At 51.8% G+C, this 16,066-nt stretch overlaps 2 protein-coding genes across 2 annotated transcripts; both read left to right on the top strand.

Annotated features, from left to right (window-relative positions):
* The first annotated feature begins 697 nt into the window (after nt 1-697).
* Nucleotides 698-4,743, top strand: LOC119091998 (phenoloxidase-activating factor 2). Its single transcript, XM_037214949.1, has 3 exons — nt 698-1,499; nt 3,032-3,272; nt 4,067-4,743. Exons 1-3 carry the CDS (start codon nt 1,469-1,471, stop codon nt 4,182-4,184), a joined length of 390 nt encoding a protein of 129 aa, XP_037070844.1. The 5' UTR covers nt 698-1,468; the 3' UTR covers nt 4,185-4,743.
* A 2,965-nt stretch (nt 4,744-7,708) lies between these two features.
* On the top strand, nt 7,709-15,968 carry LOC119092488 (acyl-coenzyme A oxidase 3, peroxisomal-like). The gene is made up of 6 exons (XM_037215449.1): nt 7,709-7,806; nt 11,528-11,600; nt 12,489-12,671; nt 13,338-13,578; nt 14,148-14,253; nt 15,769-15,968. Exons 2-6 carry the CDS (start codon nt 11,530-11,532, stop codon nt 15,966-15,968), a joined length of 801 nt encoding a protein of 266 aa, XP_037071344.1. The 5' UTR covers nt 7,709-7,806; nt 11,528-11,529.
* Nucleotides 15,969-16,066: the final 98 nt, after the last annotated feature.

Below are 16,066 nucleotides of genomic sequence, written 5' to 3'. Positions count from 1 at the left end.
GCCTCCAAGTGTCGACCGGACGAGACGTGTTGCCGCCACCGCGAGGGCACCGACAAGGCGGCCATCAGCTGGCTACCGACTGCGTGTGGCACCCGCTCGCCCATCGGACTCGACAGCCGCATCGTCGGAGGGGAGGTGAGTCTGTCGCCGGGTCGCTGCTGACGAGGCGGTGGTGTAAGACCTGGGGTGAGTGGGCTTGTGCACGCGGTTTTTTAGGGGTTTCGAAGGGGTACTTGAGGCTGGGGAGGCCGGACATCATTTAAGGTGAAGAGCCATGATTAAGGCGTTGTTGATCCTAGCATTCAGGCCCTAGTGCGCGAGCATGAGCATAGAATGCAACTAAGTTGCATTCAAAACCGAATTCGGAAGGACTTAAACATTCGTCCGAGTGCTAGAAGCTGCAGTCAGCTGAGTCTAGCCACGCAACAGCCATGACTGCCGCCGGCACACACGTCACACCAGACCCGCTTGAGGTCAGCCTTCGCAGGCTGCCGCTGATCGTATCGCCCCGCCCCCTGCTGACGTCCCGCCCCCTGCTGCAGGCCTCTCGGCTCGGCCGGCATCCGTGGATGGTGGCGCTGCTGAAGCGAGTGCCGAACACGGAGGGCGCGCCAGAGAAGCTCACCTTCCTGTGCGGCGGCTCGCTGGTCGCCAACGACATCGTCCTCACCGCTGCTCACTGCGTCAAGGAGTGAGCGCGAGATACCGTGCGGGTATCAGATCGTGTTGGGGAAGTGCTGCGAGGAATGCATGGTCCAAAGATGTGAGGTGCATGGCTAAATGATGATGGTTATGTGATGGCGCAGGATGTGACCAGCGAATTCTTAAGGGATGAGGAAGGGGACCTCGGTGACAACGCACCACGCCGATTTTTAACGTTCATACCATGTCATGGCATTTTTACCATTCTGCCATCTATGGGGCAAAGAGAAGGAAGGCCAGGTCTTCCGTTCTTCACCCCTCCCTTCCCTTCACCCCGCCCATTCGCTGTGCCCCTGGTGGCGGTTGCGTAACTTTATGGACGGTAGCGGACGAGTCGCAAGTGGGTTTTAGTCCCAAGCCGGATATTACTTCTAAGGGTCAGGGAACATTCTCAACGCCACTGACAGATAGTCCTTTTGACAGATACGTTGACCATTTTCGTGACAGGCAGCGAAGCTAACGGCACTAAACGCTTACACTGCGCTACCCGGCAAACGGTGACCGTCGCCACCGGTCCCTCGACAGCCACCCGAAGGAGAGCCTGGTGGTGCGTGCTGGCGAGTGGGACACGTCCAGCCGGGACCCCGTGTACGCGCACCAGGACCGCGGTGTGCTCCGCCTGCTCACCCACGAGAAGTTCCGTGCTGACACGCTCTTCAACGACGTGGCGCTGCTGAAGCTGACGCAGCCAGTGGAGACCGCGCCGCACATCAACACGCTCTGCCTGCCCAGCGCCGACGACTACTACATCGACTACAGCGACTGCATGGCCACCGGCTGGGGGCAGGAGTCTTTCGGTGAGACAATGAGGGATGGCCACCGGCTGGGGACGGGAGCCATTCGGTAAGACAGTGAGGGATGGCAACCGGCTGAGGACGGGAATCATTCGGTAAGACAGTGACGGGTCACGGGCTGGGGGCGGGAGTCATTCGGTAAGACAGTGAGAGATGAACACCAGCTGGGGGAGGAAGTCATTCGGTAAGACAGTGACGGGCCACCGGCTGGGGGCGGGGGTCATTCAGTAAGACAGCGACGGCCCACCGGTTGGGGGCGGGAGTCATTCAGTAACAGTGACGGGCCACAGGCTGGGGGCGGGAGTCTTTCGGTAAGACAGTAACGGGCCACCGGCTGGAGGCGGGAGTCATTCGGTAAGACAGTAACGGGCCACCGGCTGCGGGCGGGAGTCATTCAGTAAGACAGTGCCGTGCTACCGGCTGGGGATGGGAGTCTTTCGGCAAGATAGTGACGGGCCATCGGCTGGGGGCGGGAGTCATTCGGTAAGACAGTAACGGGTACTTGCGAGGGGAATGCTTCGGTCGGGACACCAGTAGTTCGGTAAGGCGGTGGCAAGGGGTGCAGGCCGGTCGGGAAGGGAGGAATTAAGGTCAGCAACTGTTGTTGGTGGTGCGATAGTGGCGAGGAACAAGGGCCCTTCGACGAGTGAGTCAGCACTTGTTCCTTGACGGCATACTAGGGATCGGCGCATTTCGGTGATAGAAGTGCTGAGTCAGGAGTGTCAATTTCAGCGAGAGACTGAGGTGGGGGCCGCTCATTGGGGGAAAAACTAAGCAGGGCTGTTCTGTGAGCGAAGGCTTATGTCCAAGGATGACCGAGCAGGCGAACGGATGAACAAGGCAGTTTAGAGTGAACAGAGAACAGAAAAACTGAGGACAGAACATGTGTCGTTATGTGGATGAGCATATGTACCCCACGTCTGGTTTCGTGTGCCGCTTCTCTGCATCCCATTTTGCTGTTACGCCATTGTCAGTTTGATAAAGGCACACAAGTGCGATTTGATATTGCAAGCTTCGTGGTGAACAACACAAATTAGAATGGCTCTTGGATATTGTGGCAAAACAGAGTTGTTGCTGTTGTAGGTTCTGTTGGCGGGTATGAACATACCAACTGTCTGGTATTTATTCATTCATATAAGCATGCTGTTGTGCAGGTGTTTCTCATTTGCTCAGATATCGTGTTTGCTCAGAACACTCCTTTCCACAACCAGCCAGTGACAGAATGCCTCAATTCGATATTAAGAGCCTAATATTGACGGCCAACGACCAATGGATAGTCAGTGTGAAGCTGCCTGTACATACAAATGTTTGTTTGTTCTGGAATCACTCACAAACTGGAGCCAGAGAGCACCCAGGCCCTCTCGTTGCCATGGACACTGCAGATTACCCAATCCGGTGAACGTTGGTTATCATCAACGTTGTTTACAAACTTCATGGTATTTTGCATGAGGCCTGCCCAATAGTTCTCCGCGCGCTCTTTGTCGCCATCGCCCTTCACTAGCCAACGTCCTTTTGATCGATGTGCCCCTCCGCAGACAATACCGACTACCCCAGCATTCTGAAGGAGGTGCGGCTGTCCAAGGTGGACCAGGGCCAGTGCCAGAGCCGGATGCGAGAGACGCGCCTGGGCCGCTGGTTCCGGCTGCACGACACCTTCCTCTGCGCCGGTGGCCACCCTGGCGTCGACACGTGCAAGGGCGACGGGGGCTCGCCGCTCGTGTGCCGCGACCACTCGAAGCGCGAGGAGACCCATGTTCAGATCGGCATCGTCGCATGGTCAGTTGGCGATGGGCGCGCACTGCTGGTACCATGTGCTTTGCTACCGACGTTGTAGTCCTTCGCGCTGGTGGCGGACGGGTAGGCCGGGGCGCGGCAGGCGGGGAACCTCGAAATCAGGACCTTTCGGGCGAGGGAACGGCGACCTGTGCCGTAACGGATCCCACAGGCAGCTGCTGAGTAGTCTGAATGGGCCTGAGCGCTCTGGGAACTGAATGACGATCCCCTGTTGGGACGAGACCGCGCCCGCAATGATATCTCATTTGTGGGATGTGTTTGTAGAGTGCATCTTACTAGGTTAGCATGCGTGTTGTACCCTGTCGTCAATAATTGTGACCCTTCTGAAGTAGGTGGCCGACTATTTTTTGCGATGACAGATTTATGGCAACTCAGATTTTAGCTCCAGACCAAGTGGCAGTGACTTTGCAGAGTCATCGTTCGCACATCTCTTGCTGTTCTTGCGGCTCTTCCTGTACTAGGACAGAATATGCATTGCACCCCGCCATCGGCAACTGTGAGCCTTTTGTGAACAGATAGCCAATTTCTATTCTGCGATCACATATTAATGCAAGCTAAGACTTAAGCACTGCGTTGAGTGGCGGTAATTTTTCAGACACTTCGTCCGCCCATTCCTTGCTCTTCTTGCTGTTTCCGTTTTGCGATCGCATATCAATGGAAACTTAGACTTTGGCACTGCGTTGAGCGGTGGTGATTTTCCAGACCCAACGTTTGCTCATCTCTTGCTGTTTTGTCTGCACCACACTGCCGCGCCTAACATTAGCCTTCCCCTCCAGGGGCATCAACTGCGGCCGCGGCGGTATGCCCGGGGTATACGCTGACGTCATCAAGCTGCTGCCATGGATTCAGGAGAAGCTGGCTCTGCTCACAGCAAGCCCCTCTGCCGGGTATTAGGGTCCAGCGTTGCTGGACCGCCCGCGGTGACAGACCGGATACAAGCCGCTGAGCTGCAAGGCAGAGCCCCCCCCCCCCCCCCTCAGGCCAGTCCGTCCGCCCGTCCCCGCAGCCCGGCGGCGGACGATGAGCGCCCGCACCGATGGCGACGCCAAACAAACAAGCCAATATCAGCGTAGTTTGGTCCCCGGCGTGCCCGCCCTCCCCGTCAGGACGAGAGGCAGGCGATGCCAAATAGTCTCGGTTGCTGAGAGCCGCCCAATAACCGGCCACGTTAGCGTGGCGTTACGTCTCTCCGTAAGGCTCGTTTTGTGGCGGAGCTCCGTCAATATCCTGGCAAAATTTTGATATGAGCGGCGGGGCACGTTTCTGTAAGCCTTAATGAAAATTAAACCTTGGCATGGGCTGGCGCTGCTCGGAGTTTGGTACGCACTGAAGTGATAGCTATTTCAGGTTCTCAGGAAACGATGGAAGCAACGCGGCGTGCTTTTTCATGACGTTATGCTGCCCGCGGCAAATGAAATGAAACACAGGTGAAATACATCTGAAACGAAAGCACGTAGCGCTTATGTAAAGCGTACAGACTTCTCAAACGAATAACACAGGACAATGATACAAAACACTGGATTTTACGCGACAAGCGGCATCGCTCCGATGATAAACCGCAGCGGGTTTTCAGGTGTACTCACTACCAGCAAAATGCTGGAGCTTCGTTCGCTCACGCTAACTGAGAGCAAATCCCTCGAGAATTGCTGATTGAGTAGAACAAAAGACACCGAACAACCTTGGCAAAACCCCTCTATCTTTTGTCGACAAGTTAATCTTGCATCACTTTCATGCCCAACGAAGAGCTACTAAGTGCTCCCAACCCGTCACTAATGTCTCCACGATCCACTGCTGGTGCGCTGCTGAATCGGCAACATACGAATGGAACCAACCTGCGAGTAAGCAGTGCAGTTCAAGGGTGGCCGGAGGATTAAATACATAGACAGGACAAAGACCAATCAATTAAAATGCAGTCACACGAGCGACTAAACGCAGGAATTCATTGTGGCTACTAACGAGCACGAAATATGCTTAATTATCATCTGAGCTGGCTCGACAGGTCAAACCAGGGGTGCGTAGCGGGTGATGAGTGCTCATCGAGCCGCGCACTGGGCGGAACGTGGAAGGCGAGCGAGATGTGACGTCACCCATGTCAGTCGAACAGCACACAACAAAGAAATCAGCCATGGGCTAGCATACTGTTGTGATAGGAGATGTGCCGATGAGGACGGCTTAGTGAACGGTCCATCCGAGTCGGGAGTCGTGAACGTTTGTCGGAACCAGGCCAGCAGATTCGCCGAACTGACGTTTGCCAATATTGCCACCAAAACTTTCCATGATGCTCATCTACCACCTGAAGTAGGCGTTGCCTTTATAAAGTTGAATGCCTTCCCCTATATCTTGAAGTTGATGAGATGATACCCTTATTATGCGTTCACCTCATCTCATTGGTTCAGATGCACTTAGAAGTTCTGTCACAATGCCAACCGGTGTGTGATAAGTTCTCGTTCACCATACATGCGAGAGAGCACTACGAGTCTACGCGCAAACCTTGTTGCACGGGCTTCGGTAGAGACCGATACGGCCGAACCTATTGAGATCTCTCTTCTTTCTCCAGAATCTCCATTCTACAGAGAAAAAATTGCCCCATGTCTCCTCAAACATCCAGAATCACTTTAACCCCCGCCGTGAAACCCGAGAAGTTTGCGGTGAATGTTACTGCAGAACATTATTACAACGCCCGCTTTTTACCAAAGGCTAAATAAAGCCGCGACGTGAGGCCTCACCAGGCCACCACTACATCCCAAATGTCTGCCACGCAGCTTGTCGCACTGCTGACGTCGCCCGGCTTCTCAGCTGTGCCAGCAAATTAGGCGCTGAACTTGCAGCTGGCGACGTCAGCGCCGCTGGAACAGCTGGTGGCAGCCGCTCTGTCGCACCCCCGGCGTCGGGAAGATCGCTGGCTGATGGCGACGGTTGGGCAGTAGTGGGGTGGGTGGGTGGGACCACGGCCGGCGCCGGCCCCCTCTCTGCCAGGCAGCCCAACACCCGCGACGCCCCTGTCGAGTGACTAGGCGAGCGCTGGAGAAGATAGAGCGACACGGGGCGGTCAGGCGCGTCCGCGAGACCAAGCAGGCGCGCTGTGCAGACCAGGAGCAGGTGACGGCAGACGATAGACTGCATGGAGCTGACCATGGGACAGTCTTCTTCTTCAGTCCATCCGTGGGACCACAAGCGCCTCTTGCGCTGCCATTTTAAGGCGGCGCGGCTGCAGCAGCTCCCCTTTCCCCGCGCAGAATGAAGTGCGCTGGGGGACCGGGACCCGTTCGGGCCTATTTATTTCAAGGGTAGCATGCCATCTGCGGTCCATGCTGCAGACCGTGGCCGGACGCATACACCTCAGTTATCGTCCCACCACAGTGTGTTCAGCGGGGGCGAAGTTCCCTTAAGTGGGGGGCTGAATGTATGTATTTTTATAATATATTTTTATATTTATAGGATATATTTATGATATATATATATATATATATATATATTCATAATATTGATTAGTATATATTTATGTCAAATATATTTATAACTATGTATTTATTCAGCCTGAAATATAGAATATATTTCAGGCTGAGCCCTGAAAATGATCAAACCTTTCCTCAAAACTCACCAACAAACGCATTTTGAGAGATTAAGTTCATTTTTCTCTTAATGGGGGGGGGGGGGGGAGAAGGCGCTGGAGCCAAAGGGGAGGGGGGGGGAGGTGGCAACTGAATAAGAGGCTCTACCTTTGGTGTCCAGTGTTCTTCTGCTCTAGTGTGTTCGCTCAACTTCCCACCTGGACATAGGCGAATCCTGGGGGGGGGGGGGGGGGGGGCACGGGGCCATGCCCCCAAAACCTTCTGAGAATATGTTTTGGCCCCCCGAACATTCCCAGAGCTTTATGAAAGCTTCGTCTTCTTACCGTCTGTTTTAACGTTAACTGTTTTAACCGTTTTGTTTTGACTTCTGTTTAAGATTCAAAAGCATTTCGGTGTTTTTTTCGGTTTTGAATGGTGTCCCTACTAGGTACTCGCGAGAGACATCATGCACTGAACTTCGGATCCCACACCAGCCAGCTGGCGACGAACGGTTGGCCCCCCCCCAAAAAAAAAGCAACTCCAGGCTAAATCCGCCCCTGCACCTGGAGTTGCTTTGTTATCTGTAGAGCTGATCAGGCTGTGTAGTCAATTCCCGAAGGCAATGCCATACGGTGATATCAAACTCAGAGCCAAATGTCCAGGCATTAGCAGTTAATATAAGGGTTGTGTAACAGTATATATTTCACAGATACCTATTTGCGTCAAAGTCTTTTAAGAACTGTATGGGTGTCTGAATGAGGTGCAGGTTTCTTGCTTTGACGCGCTGTAGAGAGTCCTCGCACATTTGACTGTCACGTTTATATTTGCCTCTGTAGACAATAAAGGTGAACTAGGCAAACTTGGCGAACTTCGTGTTCTCGGTGTTTTTGCTCTCTGCTACGAGGGGGCGGCGGGTGAACTGTTGCTTCGGGCGGTCGGCACTGGGTTCGGAGGCGAAGTTTGAGGTATAAAGGGTGTGGGGTGCTTATTTGCCTGAATATCTTAGTTTTTTACTGGCGTTTACGTCAAGAGCACAAATGCGTGTTGGGTGATCCGTTCTGCGCAATGAAACCAAACATGGCTTAAAGTTATGTAATGGGGAACCAGCTTACCTGCGCAGGGGCCAGATTATAGTTATTAAACCAGCTATTTTTGAGCCTTAGTAGTGACCAGACCCAGATGAGGATTTGGCCAGATTTTCGCCATCTTAGGTGTGCTGTGATGATAATTTAATGGGCCTTTTGTCACAATTAAGTTATACTAAAATTCAGATTGCCTGTTACAGATGACAAAGACCTCTAGAGCACATGACATCTATTGTTATCAATTAAAAACCTAGTTTTTCTTTCCCTATTCTCTTCCACACTATTTGCCAAACCTAATTTTACTCCTTGCTTTGCCAAGCTGTCAAAAGTTGATTTCAATCCATCCTATAGCTTTCCTTCTGGAGTGAAGTATATATTATAAGTATATATATATATATATATATATATATGTATATATATATGTATATATATAAGTATATATATATATATAAAAGCATATTCAGTATATGGCAACAAGCACAAATCTGCATGCAATGAACATGGTTCATTATGACAAGTCTTTGCACCAGACTTTGTATTCAAATACTTGTGAACTTCATTTATTAGTTCTATAACAGCAGACTACAACTCAATTTTGTTCTTCCCACTTTATCAGTAAATTTTTATAGTCAAGCTAGTTCCCATGATGTATGACAAAGTATGACACACATAGAAGATGCAATCTTCTAGATTCTATATGCTTTCTTGGCTCCATTATTTTTGGGTCTATACAACTCCATGCAACACAACAATACTCTGATAAATATCATTGGTTCTCAAAGATACATGACTCTGCCTTAGTATAATCTCTTCCAAATCTGAACCAAGAGCTATGCTTCACTTCTTGCAAGTCTCAAGAATTTGAATTATTGAATGCATTGTTGTGTAAAAGCTAGATTCTTATTGAAATCCTTTTGTCCTTGGAATGTATATTTAAGATATAATATGCTGCTTAATGCACATGTCAGCAGCCATGCTAACAGTCTGTTATTTGTTATATTGTTCTGATCCAATGAAATCCAGGGTTCCAGCCCAATATGCTTGGATCCTTTCTGGCCTCAACTTACCCCCTTTTGTGTAAGTAACATAAACCTACTAGTATAAATTAGTACCATTTAAGTCAAGGACTTTTGGAGCCAAATCCAGTTCATATCTTTTCCAAGCTGGATGGTGCACAAACATGATACCACTGATTGGGAATGTTAAAATGTCTTAATGACTTGATATAAAGCAATCTGGTGAAGATGACCCTTGTGAGAACAAGCCACAGAAAAATTATGCTTGAAGCTTGCTTTTGCTGTTACTGATAAATCTAGTGAGCAACTTGTTTACTTTTTCCACTAGTGTAAAAATGTTTTCCTTGCAGCCTAGAATCCTGCTCTTTTTGGACAGTCCTGTAAATGGTAATAGCATTAACCCATGCAGTATAACTTATACAACCAACACCCACATGATCAGGACCTTGAGTTTGTGTAAAGGAAAGGAATAACCTGTGGTTTTCAAGTCATGCCGTATTAACTTATTGACAACTGAAAGACAAGGTGTATTGATATGTGTCAAGGAGGAATGAATTATTAGGAATCTGAAGTAAAAGATCCATCTCTGTCCAGTATGATTTTGCATCCAATTTCGGTCATATTAGTTTGCAGTTGTGTGGTCAAACATAGGCTGAGATTTGATGAGTGCAAAGAACATTGCTTTTCCTAGCTGCCTCCTGGTCTCAAGGTATCCAAATGTTTTGTCCTGGAATATACAATATCTCCAATCTGCCATCACCTTGTTCAAAATGTAAAACCATAGTAATTTGATACCTGTTATTCTTGAAAGGTCCAAAATTAAAGTTAGTAGACAAGCATTTGCACACTTGCTTTGCTTTGCTAAGTTATAAACAGTTTTGAATTATCTATCTTTTGCAGATTGATTCATGGCTCTAGCTACTGTGGTTGCTGTGATATGGCAGAAAGTGTAAAGAAACAGTTGGAAATGACCAACACCATCTTGCTGGCTCATGCATGCCTGACACACAGCACGCAGTATGGAAATTTACATCTAGTGTCCATTTGATTCCCTGTCAATACATCCTACTGCTGAGTGTGTCTGTGCTTTGGGTGCTGTGATGGGACACAACATGTATAAACACATTGAAGAGAGCAAGTCCAACTAGCTGGCTCATGTGTGGCCAACAAATGGAGCATGTCATCCCACACTTGTGACACCTTGGAATTGCCTGTTCAATGGACAGTCACAGCACGCCAGTCCCGCGTCGCTATGTGCCCTTGGTGCGGAAATCTCGCCTAAAACGTAGAGATCGACGAAATCCGCAAGATGTCAAAACATACTACTCTCGGCGTACTTTATTCGCTGGGTGCCGGGACATCGCCAGCCTTCAGGCCGTCCAATCTGGTCCGTGATAGCCTGTGCCGGGGGTCCCAAAGGTCACTCAGGGCCCAGCGGGAGGATATATCCAATCGGTGGTGGAATTTTCATTTCGGTTGTGACTTATCCAGTTTAGTTAGTGTTCATTTTGATCATCTGTAGTTCAATTTTTGTCATCAGTTAATATAGATCCACCAAGAAATCAACCCAGCCGCAAGCAACGTGTACGGGGACTATTTTGACCCTTAACGCCAGAGGACGCTGAGGAGAACCTGTCAGCATCGATCCGAGGCGGTGTCAAATAGCCGTTATGCGGTACATTAGTCTGGGCCCATTTGCGAGCGAAATATTGCAAAATGTTATGGACGAAAGGGTCAGGAAGAAGCAGAATGAATCTGCCATCACGTTCATATAGTTCTTCACACTCAGTTCCGAACAGTTTTGATGGTAACAGTTAGTATTCGGCGCCGAGTTTTAAAACTTGGCTGCTTGTAACTTGTCTTCAAATTTGCAGCGCAACCGTGCGTCGCACAATCTCACCACACACAATTAAATTGTAGTTGAACTCATTGCTAATGTTGGGAAGCAAAATCCACGTCTCTATCTGCACTGCGTGCCGAGATATGACCAAACACGTCAAAATTCGTCAAAAACGGTCAATTTCATCTTGCAACACGCGTGCACGTGCCACGCACCACATGGTACCACAAACTTACACCAGTTGGATTGCCCACGCAATTGTCTATCTGGCTGCGTAAGCTTCATGTCGCTCCGGCCCGTGGTCAAGATACGGTCTCAGGGGTGGATGCGTGTCGGGCCATCGGCTGGTGATCGCGAAATGGCGTTGCGCGAGTTAAACCGATGAGGGATTTTTCGCCGGTTTTTCGCCCACCACGCCCTCATTTTTGCGAAATGCGGGACTTTGACGTGACACTGCCATACTGGGGCATGAGTCCTTGGCCGCGTGAAAATCTCATGACAAAATTGTCGACGGTTTAGCCTCTGCGCGATCCCAAACATTGATGACGGACTCACACGCGCACGCACGCGCGCGCACGCACGCACGCACGCACGCACGCACGCACGCACGCACGCACGCACGCACACACACACACACATATATATATATATATATATATATATATATATATATATATATATAGATAAAGTGTATTGTTTGTTGACCACCTTATGAAAGAATCTTGATCAGTGTTCTATGTTTCAGCGATGTTCCGGTGTGCGTCCTCGAGCATTTTGCGCCAGGTTTCTCAGGCCAACAAATATGGCCATGGGATCAGGTTAGTGAGCTGTGTGATCGGGTCAGCATGTCAGTCCACCCGGGACTGAGCAACAACCGTGCGTCAGGCGCTCTCCGAATCTCGACTTGTTCTGCTCTAAAGCAGAACTTGCCACATCAAAAGTACACGAAGCTCTCGGAAATTACCGTCCTAAATGCATTGAATGGTCGGAAATTGGATGTGATATCTGTCCATCTCTATGGCTCCGTTGATTACAGCATCAGGTGCTGTAATCAACGGAAGCTGTGAAGGCAGATCTCCTGCCTTCTGATTCGCCCACCCTTCGTATGGTGGGTTCGAACCGCTTTGGGTGCTCGTTATTTGCCCGTGACTGGAGTAGCTTGCGGCCGTCGTTTAGCGGGCGTACTGAAGGTCAGGTGAAGCTAGAGCACAGGGCAAACCGTGCCGAGCGTTGCGGCGCGTTTAACTTTCCACGCAAAATCTATCGTTGACCCTGAATTCCCATGATCGGATGCTGGCGTGAGAGCTCACACAACACGCACTACTGGGCGTAGGTGCTGATCCCAGAATTCAATTAAAAAAGGTTTTAGCCAAGCCTCGAAATGCAACAGATACATCCCGGTTGTTGTATAAGTATAAGCGAGATGTACGTTAGCTTAAAGTTAAACTGCATTGCGTTGCGTATTAATTCCGCGCGTTTCAGTATCCGATGGACCTGCTTTTGACTGAAATACCCGTGCGATGAACGAGAGCTTCATGCTTCTTGGTGATTTTATGCCTTATGTGCAGCAACATAGAACATGGCTGTCGTGTTGTCACCCTAGATTGGCCTGACTTTCTACAATACCCCTTTTCGCTGATTTCGTAGTTTTACACCCATTTCTGTACTCCGCACGTCGGTTTGTTAGTAGTGGGTGTCATCGACAGATGGCAACAGACGGCGGCGGCCGGCCTCAACAACACGATGTCGCCGGCGGAGCTGCGCGAGCGTCAGGCTGTGACCACCTTCGACACGGCCAAGATGACCCACCTGCTGGACCACGACAACCACGATATGCGCGACCGCTTCCGACGCTACCAGCAGGACCCGGCCAGCTACATGAAGCCCAAGTAGGTGGTGCTGATGACGAAGGATGGCGTTGGCCCCCCTGGCTACATCCCTGGAGGAAGCCGAGACTGCAGCGGTGGCGGCACCGCTGGCGACACCGGTGTAAACGTGGATGGCGTGTCCCCCACAGCTTTCATGGAGCGTGGGAACTGTCACCACATTCTCAAAGAGACCCAAATATTTCGGCGCTTGAACACACGTTCTGGTGAAGGAAGTAAAAGAACAAATGCTCACACAGAACACCGAATATGTGCACTCGGTATCATTTTTGCAACGTCGTGTTAATAGCGATCCCATCACCCTGTCCGCGAATCCTCCCAATAGGAAGCTCCTCGGACACCAAACATGGCGTGCGCTCGCCGCCCGACCCCAACCTGAGCCTCGGCGATTATCTGTGACCATGCGTGACGTCACGAGTGTCCGTGACCTGACGCAACCAGTGTTCCTCAGTGTGACCGTTTGTGACCCCGCCCCACCCTCTGCAATCCAGTGTGGCATCCCGCGACCCTGGACGACCGTGCTGACCTGTGTGACCTGATGTAACCCTGTGCCATGATCCATGATCCCGCGCGACCGTTCGTAACCTGGTGGGACTCAGTCTACGACTGCGAACTTAAGCGGCGTCCGCGACCGTGTGCCCTGACCTTGCGCTGCGGGCCGTGACACAGGTACAACATCAGCCTGGAGGAGGAGCGGGAGGTGGCACTGCAGCGGCTCAAGGCCGTCTGCGATAACGACTTCATATCCGTGCTGAACTTCAACGACAACCCGTACAAGATCTTCGCCGCCCACGAGCTGGTCGGCATCATAGACCCGAGCACGTGCACCAAGATGACGGTGCAGTTCAATCTGTTCGGCGGCACTGTCCTGAAGCTGGGCACGGCGCGTCACCACGACAAGCTGCTCAAGGTCGGGCGCGTCACAGAGGAGGAGGGAGGGGCTGTGGTAGTGGATAGATAATGCTATGCATATATATATATATATATATATATATAATATATATATATTCATCTTTGCGATTTGACTATGCTGCACCCGTAAAGACAGCGTATGGAAACATTGGTAAGAGTACATATTGATGTTTTCAATGAAAGGTATAGTTTTACGGAATGATTGAGACGGGGCATTGTTATCACGGATGTAATTATTGTTCAGGCTTCCGTCCTCGTCCCTGATAAGGGGCAATGCCCTTCCCGGTAGTTAAGTGGCAGAGCGCTGGGTTTGATAGTGGGAAGATGCCTGCTCAAATTCTAGCAATTAGAAAATTCTGGTCTTGGCGCGTATTTGGCTGAAAAGCCAACTATCATCTAGCCCTTCTCAGGACCAAGTAATACGTGGCGACAGCTGGAGTTATCTAACCGAAGCATGGTCTACATCCAGTTTACACTATACGAGGACGATAGTTCCGAACATTTAGTCCATCCGTAATGCGATGGAGGGTCTTTGGTCATGGACATGTAACATGCCGTGCTCTCCAGGGCATCGATAATCTGAACGACGTCGGCTGCTTCGGTCTGACGGAGCTGGGCTACGGAAACAACGCCGTGGAAATGGAGACGACGGCCACGTACGACCCGGCGACAGGTGGGTGACGGTTGCTGTCACCTGAGGTGCACGGCGGTGTCACACAGTGGCGTGACAGGTTCGCCAGTGACGGGCGGTGGCCTGCAGGTCCGCCAGTGACGGACGGTGGCCTGAAGGTCCGCCAGTGACGGACGGTGGCCTACAGGTCCGCCAGTGACGGACGGTGGCCTGCGGGTCCGCCAGTGACAGACCGTGGCCGGCAGGTCCGCCAGTGACGAACGGTGGCCGGCAGGTCCGCCAGTGACGGGCGGTGGCCTGCAGGTCCGTCAGTGACGGATGGTGGCCTGCGCTGCTCTGTTTGGTGGAAGTGATGCCTGTTGTGGGCTAACTGGCAGGTGGTCTTTGCCATAGCGTGGAGGAGTAAGAGCACCGACTTCTTACCGTCAAGTGTGATGACGTAACCGGCCCGAACAAGCTCGCCCGGCGCCCTGTTGCCCCCGGGGTCATCAGGGCCACACCCTCTGTCACGTTTGACGGCCGGACAGACCGTTCTGATGGGTGCACGGGCAGGCAGTGGATTCACGTCTGTTGTCAGATAGCCAGGAGTGCCCTTCAAGGCGTACACTCTGTAATGACTCAGCGGCCGCCTGATTGCGGCCGACCTGTTCACCGAGGAGCGGACCTCGTTGGCGTGAAGCCAGGCCGCTGCCGGACAGTCTCATCCCGATGGGGCCGGGCCGATCGCAGGCACCCGAGGGCCGCTCAAGCTGTCATATTGGCAGTCGGGCCCCGAGCGGCCGGTTACAGGCCGGTCCGGCCGGGCTATTTGCGGGGAGCGGGCGCGAGCGCGCCGGGCGCCGGTGGACGGCACCTGGCGCGCTCACCGGCCGTCACCACAGCTGGCCGGACGGCAGGATGGCCAGCGGACGGCGGGGACCACCGGTACGGCGGCGGCTTGGGTACGGGAGGGGTATGGCTAGACTGCCGGCTCCCGCTGGCAGGCACGGGTGGCTGGCGTGTAACGCCCTGCCCCCCTCCCCCCCCCCCTGCCGGAGAAGCTCTTGACATTGGAGCGTATCCTCACTACAGCGGTGTGGTCGGAGAGTGAGATAAGGCCTGGGTTGGTTGGCGGTGGGGAGGGAGGGAAGAGGTGTGTGTGTGCGGGGGGGGGGGAGACGAAAGTGAAATGCAGGGAGGCAGCAACAACGTTTTTTCGTTATGATTCTGAGTGACATGACTGGTGGATAACGTGCTCGCCCATGTGGTACTGCTGTGTCTCAGGGTGATTGAAATGCTCATGCACTTAATGTTGCACTATAATCCCACTGGACTGAGCAAGAGAGTGTAGCTAATGATAGCCAGAATATGAAGAACTTGAGCTAAGTTTCATCTTAGTAGTCGTTTTGGATCAAACGAAAACACTTCATCACGGGCGTATGCTCAGGTATCAGCTTTGTGTCGCATATGCATCACTCCATATTTAATAGCCTCGTTTCTTCCAAGCCTGTGAACCTGTCCGGGACCTGGGACGGGTTTTCACGCAGTTCCCGTGTAACGATCCCGTCCGCGCTTCAGACGAGTTTGTCGTGAACTCGCCGACCACGCTGGCGCAGAAGTACTGGATCACGAACGGCGCCATCCACGCCAAGTGGATCGTGGTGTTCGCCCACCTGCACTTGAAGGGCACCAACCACGGTATCCACGGCTTCCTCGTGCGTATCCGTGACGACAACATGAAGGTGAGCCGGAGGGTTGCAGCGCCAGCTTGGCAGTAACGTGTAAGTGTTGTTTCGAGTCACATTTTTTATATCTCGATTTTTGGGGTCGATGGACGGGGACTGCTCTGACGACCCAAAGCGAGGCGGTGCTGTCG

The sequence above is a fragment of the Pollicipes pollicipes genome, unplaced genomic scaffold, assembly GCF_011947565.3.
Source record: "Pollicipes pollicipes isolate AB1234 unplaced genomic scaffold, Ppol_2.1 Scaffold_3447;HRSCAF=4054_pilon_pilon_pilon, whole genome shotgun sequence".
NCBI classification, from domain to species: Eukaryota; Metazoa; Arthropoda; class Thecostraca; order Pollicipedomorpha; family Pollicipedidae; genus Pollicipes; species Pollicipes pollicipes.
This window is presented reverse-complemented; position numbering and strand designations above follow the sequence as displayed.

What these genes read in the sequence shown, in the direction of transcription:
- LOC119091998 (XM_037214949.1), top strand. Translation starts at nt 1,469, where the DNA reads ATGGCCACCGGCTGGGGGCAGGAGTCTTTCG. An exon ending in CTGGGGGCAGGAGTCTTTCG is followed by an intron (nt 1,500 to 3,031) that starts GTGAGACAATGA and finishes GCCCCTCCGCAG; the next exon opens with ACAATACCGACTACCCCAGC. An exon ending in CAGATCGGCATCGTCGCATG is followed by an intron (nt 3,273 to 4,066) that starts GTCAGTTGGCGA and finishes CTTCCCCTCCAG; the next exon opens with GGGCATCAACTGCGGCCGCG.
- LOC119092488 (XM_037215449.1), top strand. Translation starts at nt 11,530, where the DNA reads ATGTTCCGGTGTGCGTCCTCGAGCATTTTGCGCCAGGTTTCTCAGGCC. An exon ending in ACCACGACAAGCTGCTCAAG is followed by an intron (nt 13,579 to 14,147) that starts GTCGGGCGCGTC and finishes CGTGCTCTCCAG; the next exon opens with GGCATCGATAATCTGAACGA. An exon ending in CACGTACGACCCGGCGACAG is followed by an intron (nt 14,254 to 15,768) that starts GTGGGTGACGGT and finishes TCCGCGCTTCAG; the next exon opens with ACGAGTTTGTCGTGAACTCG.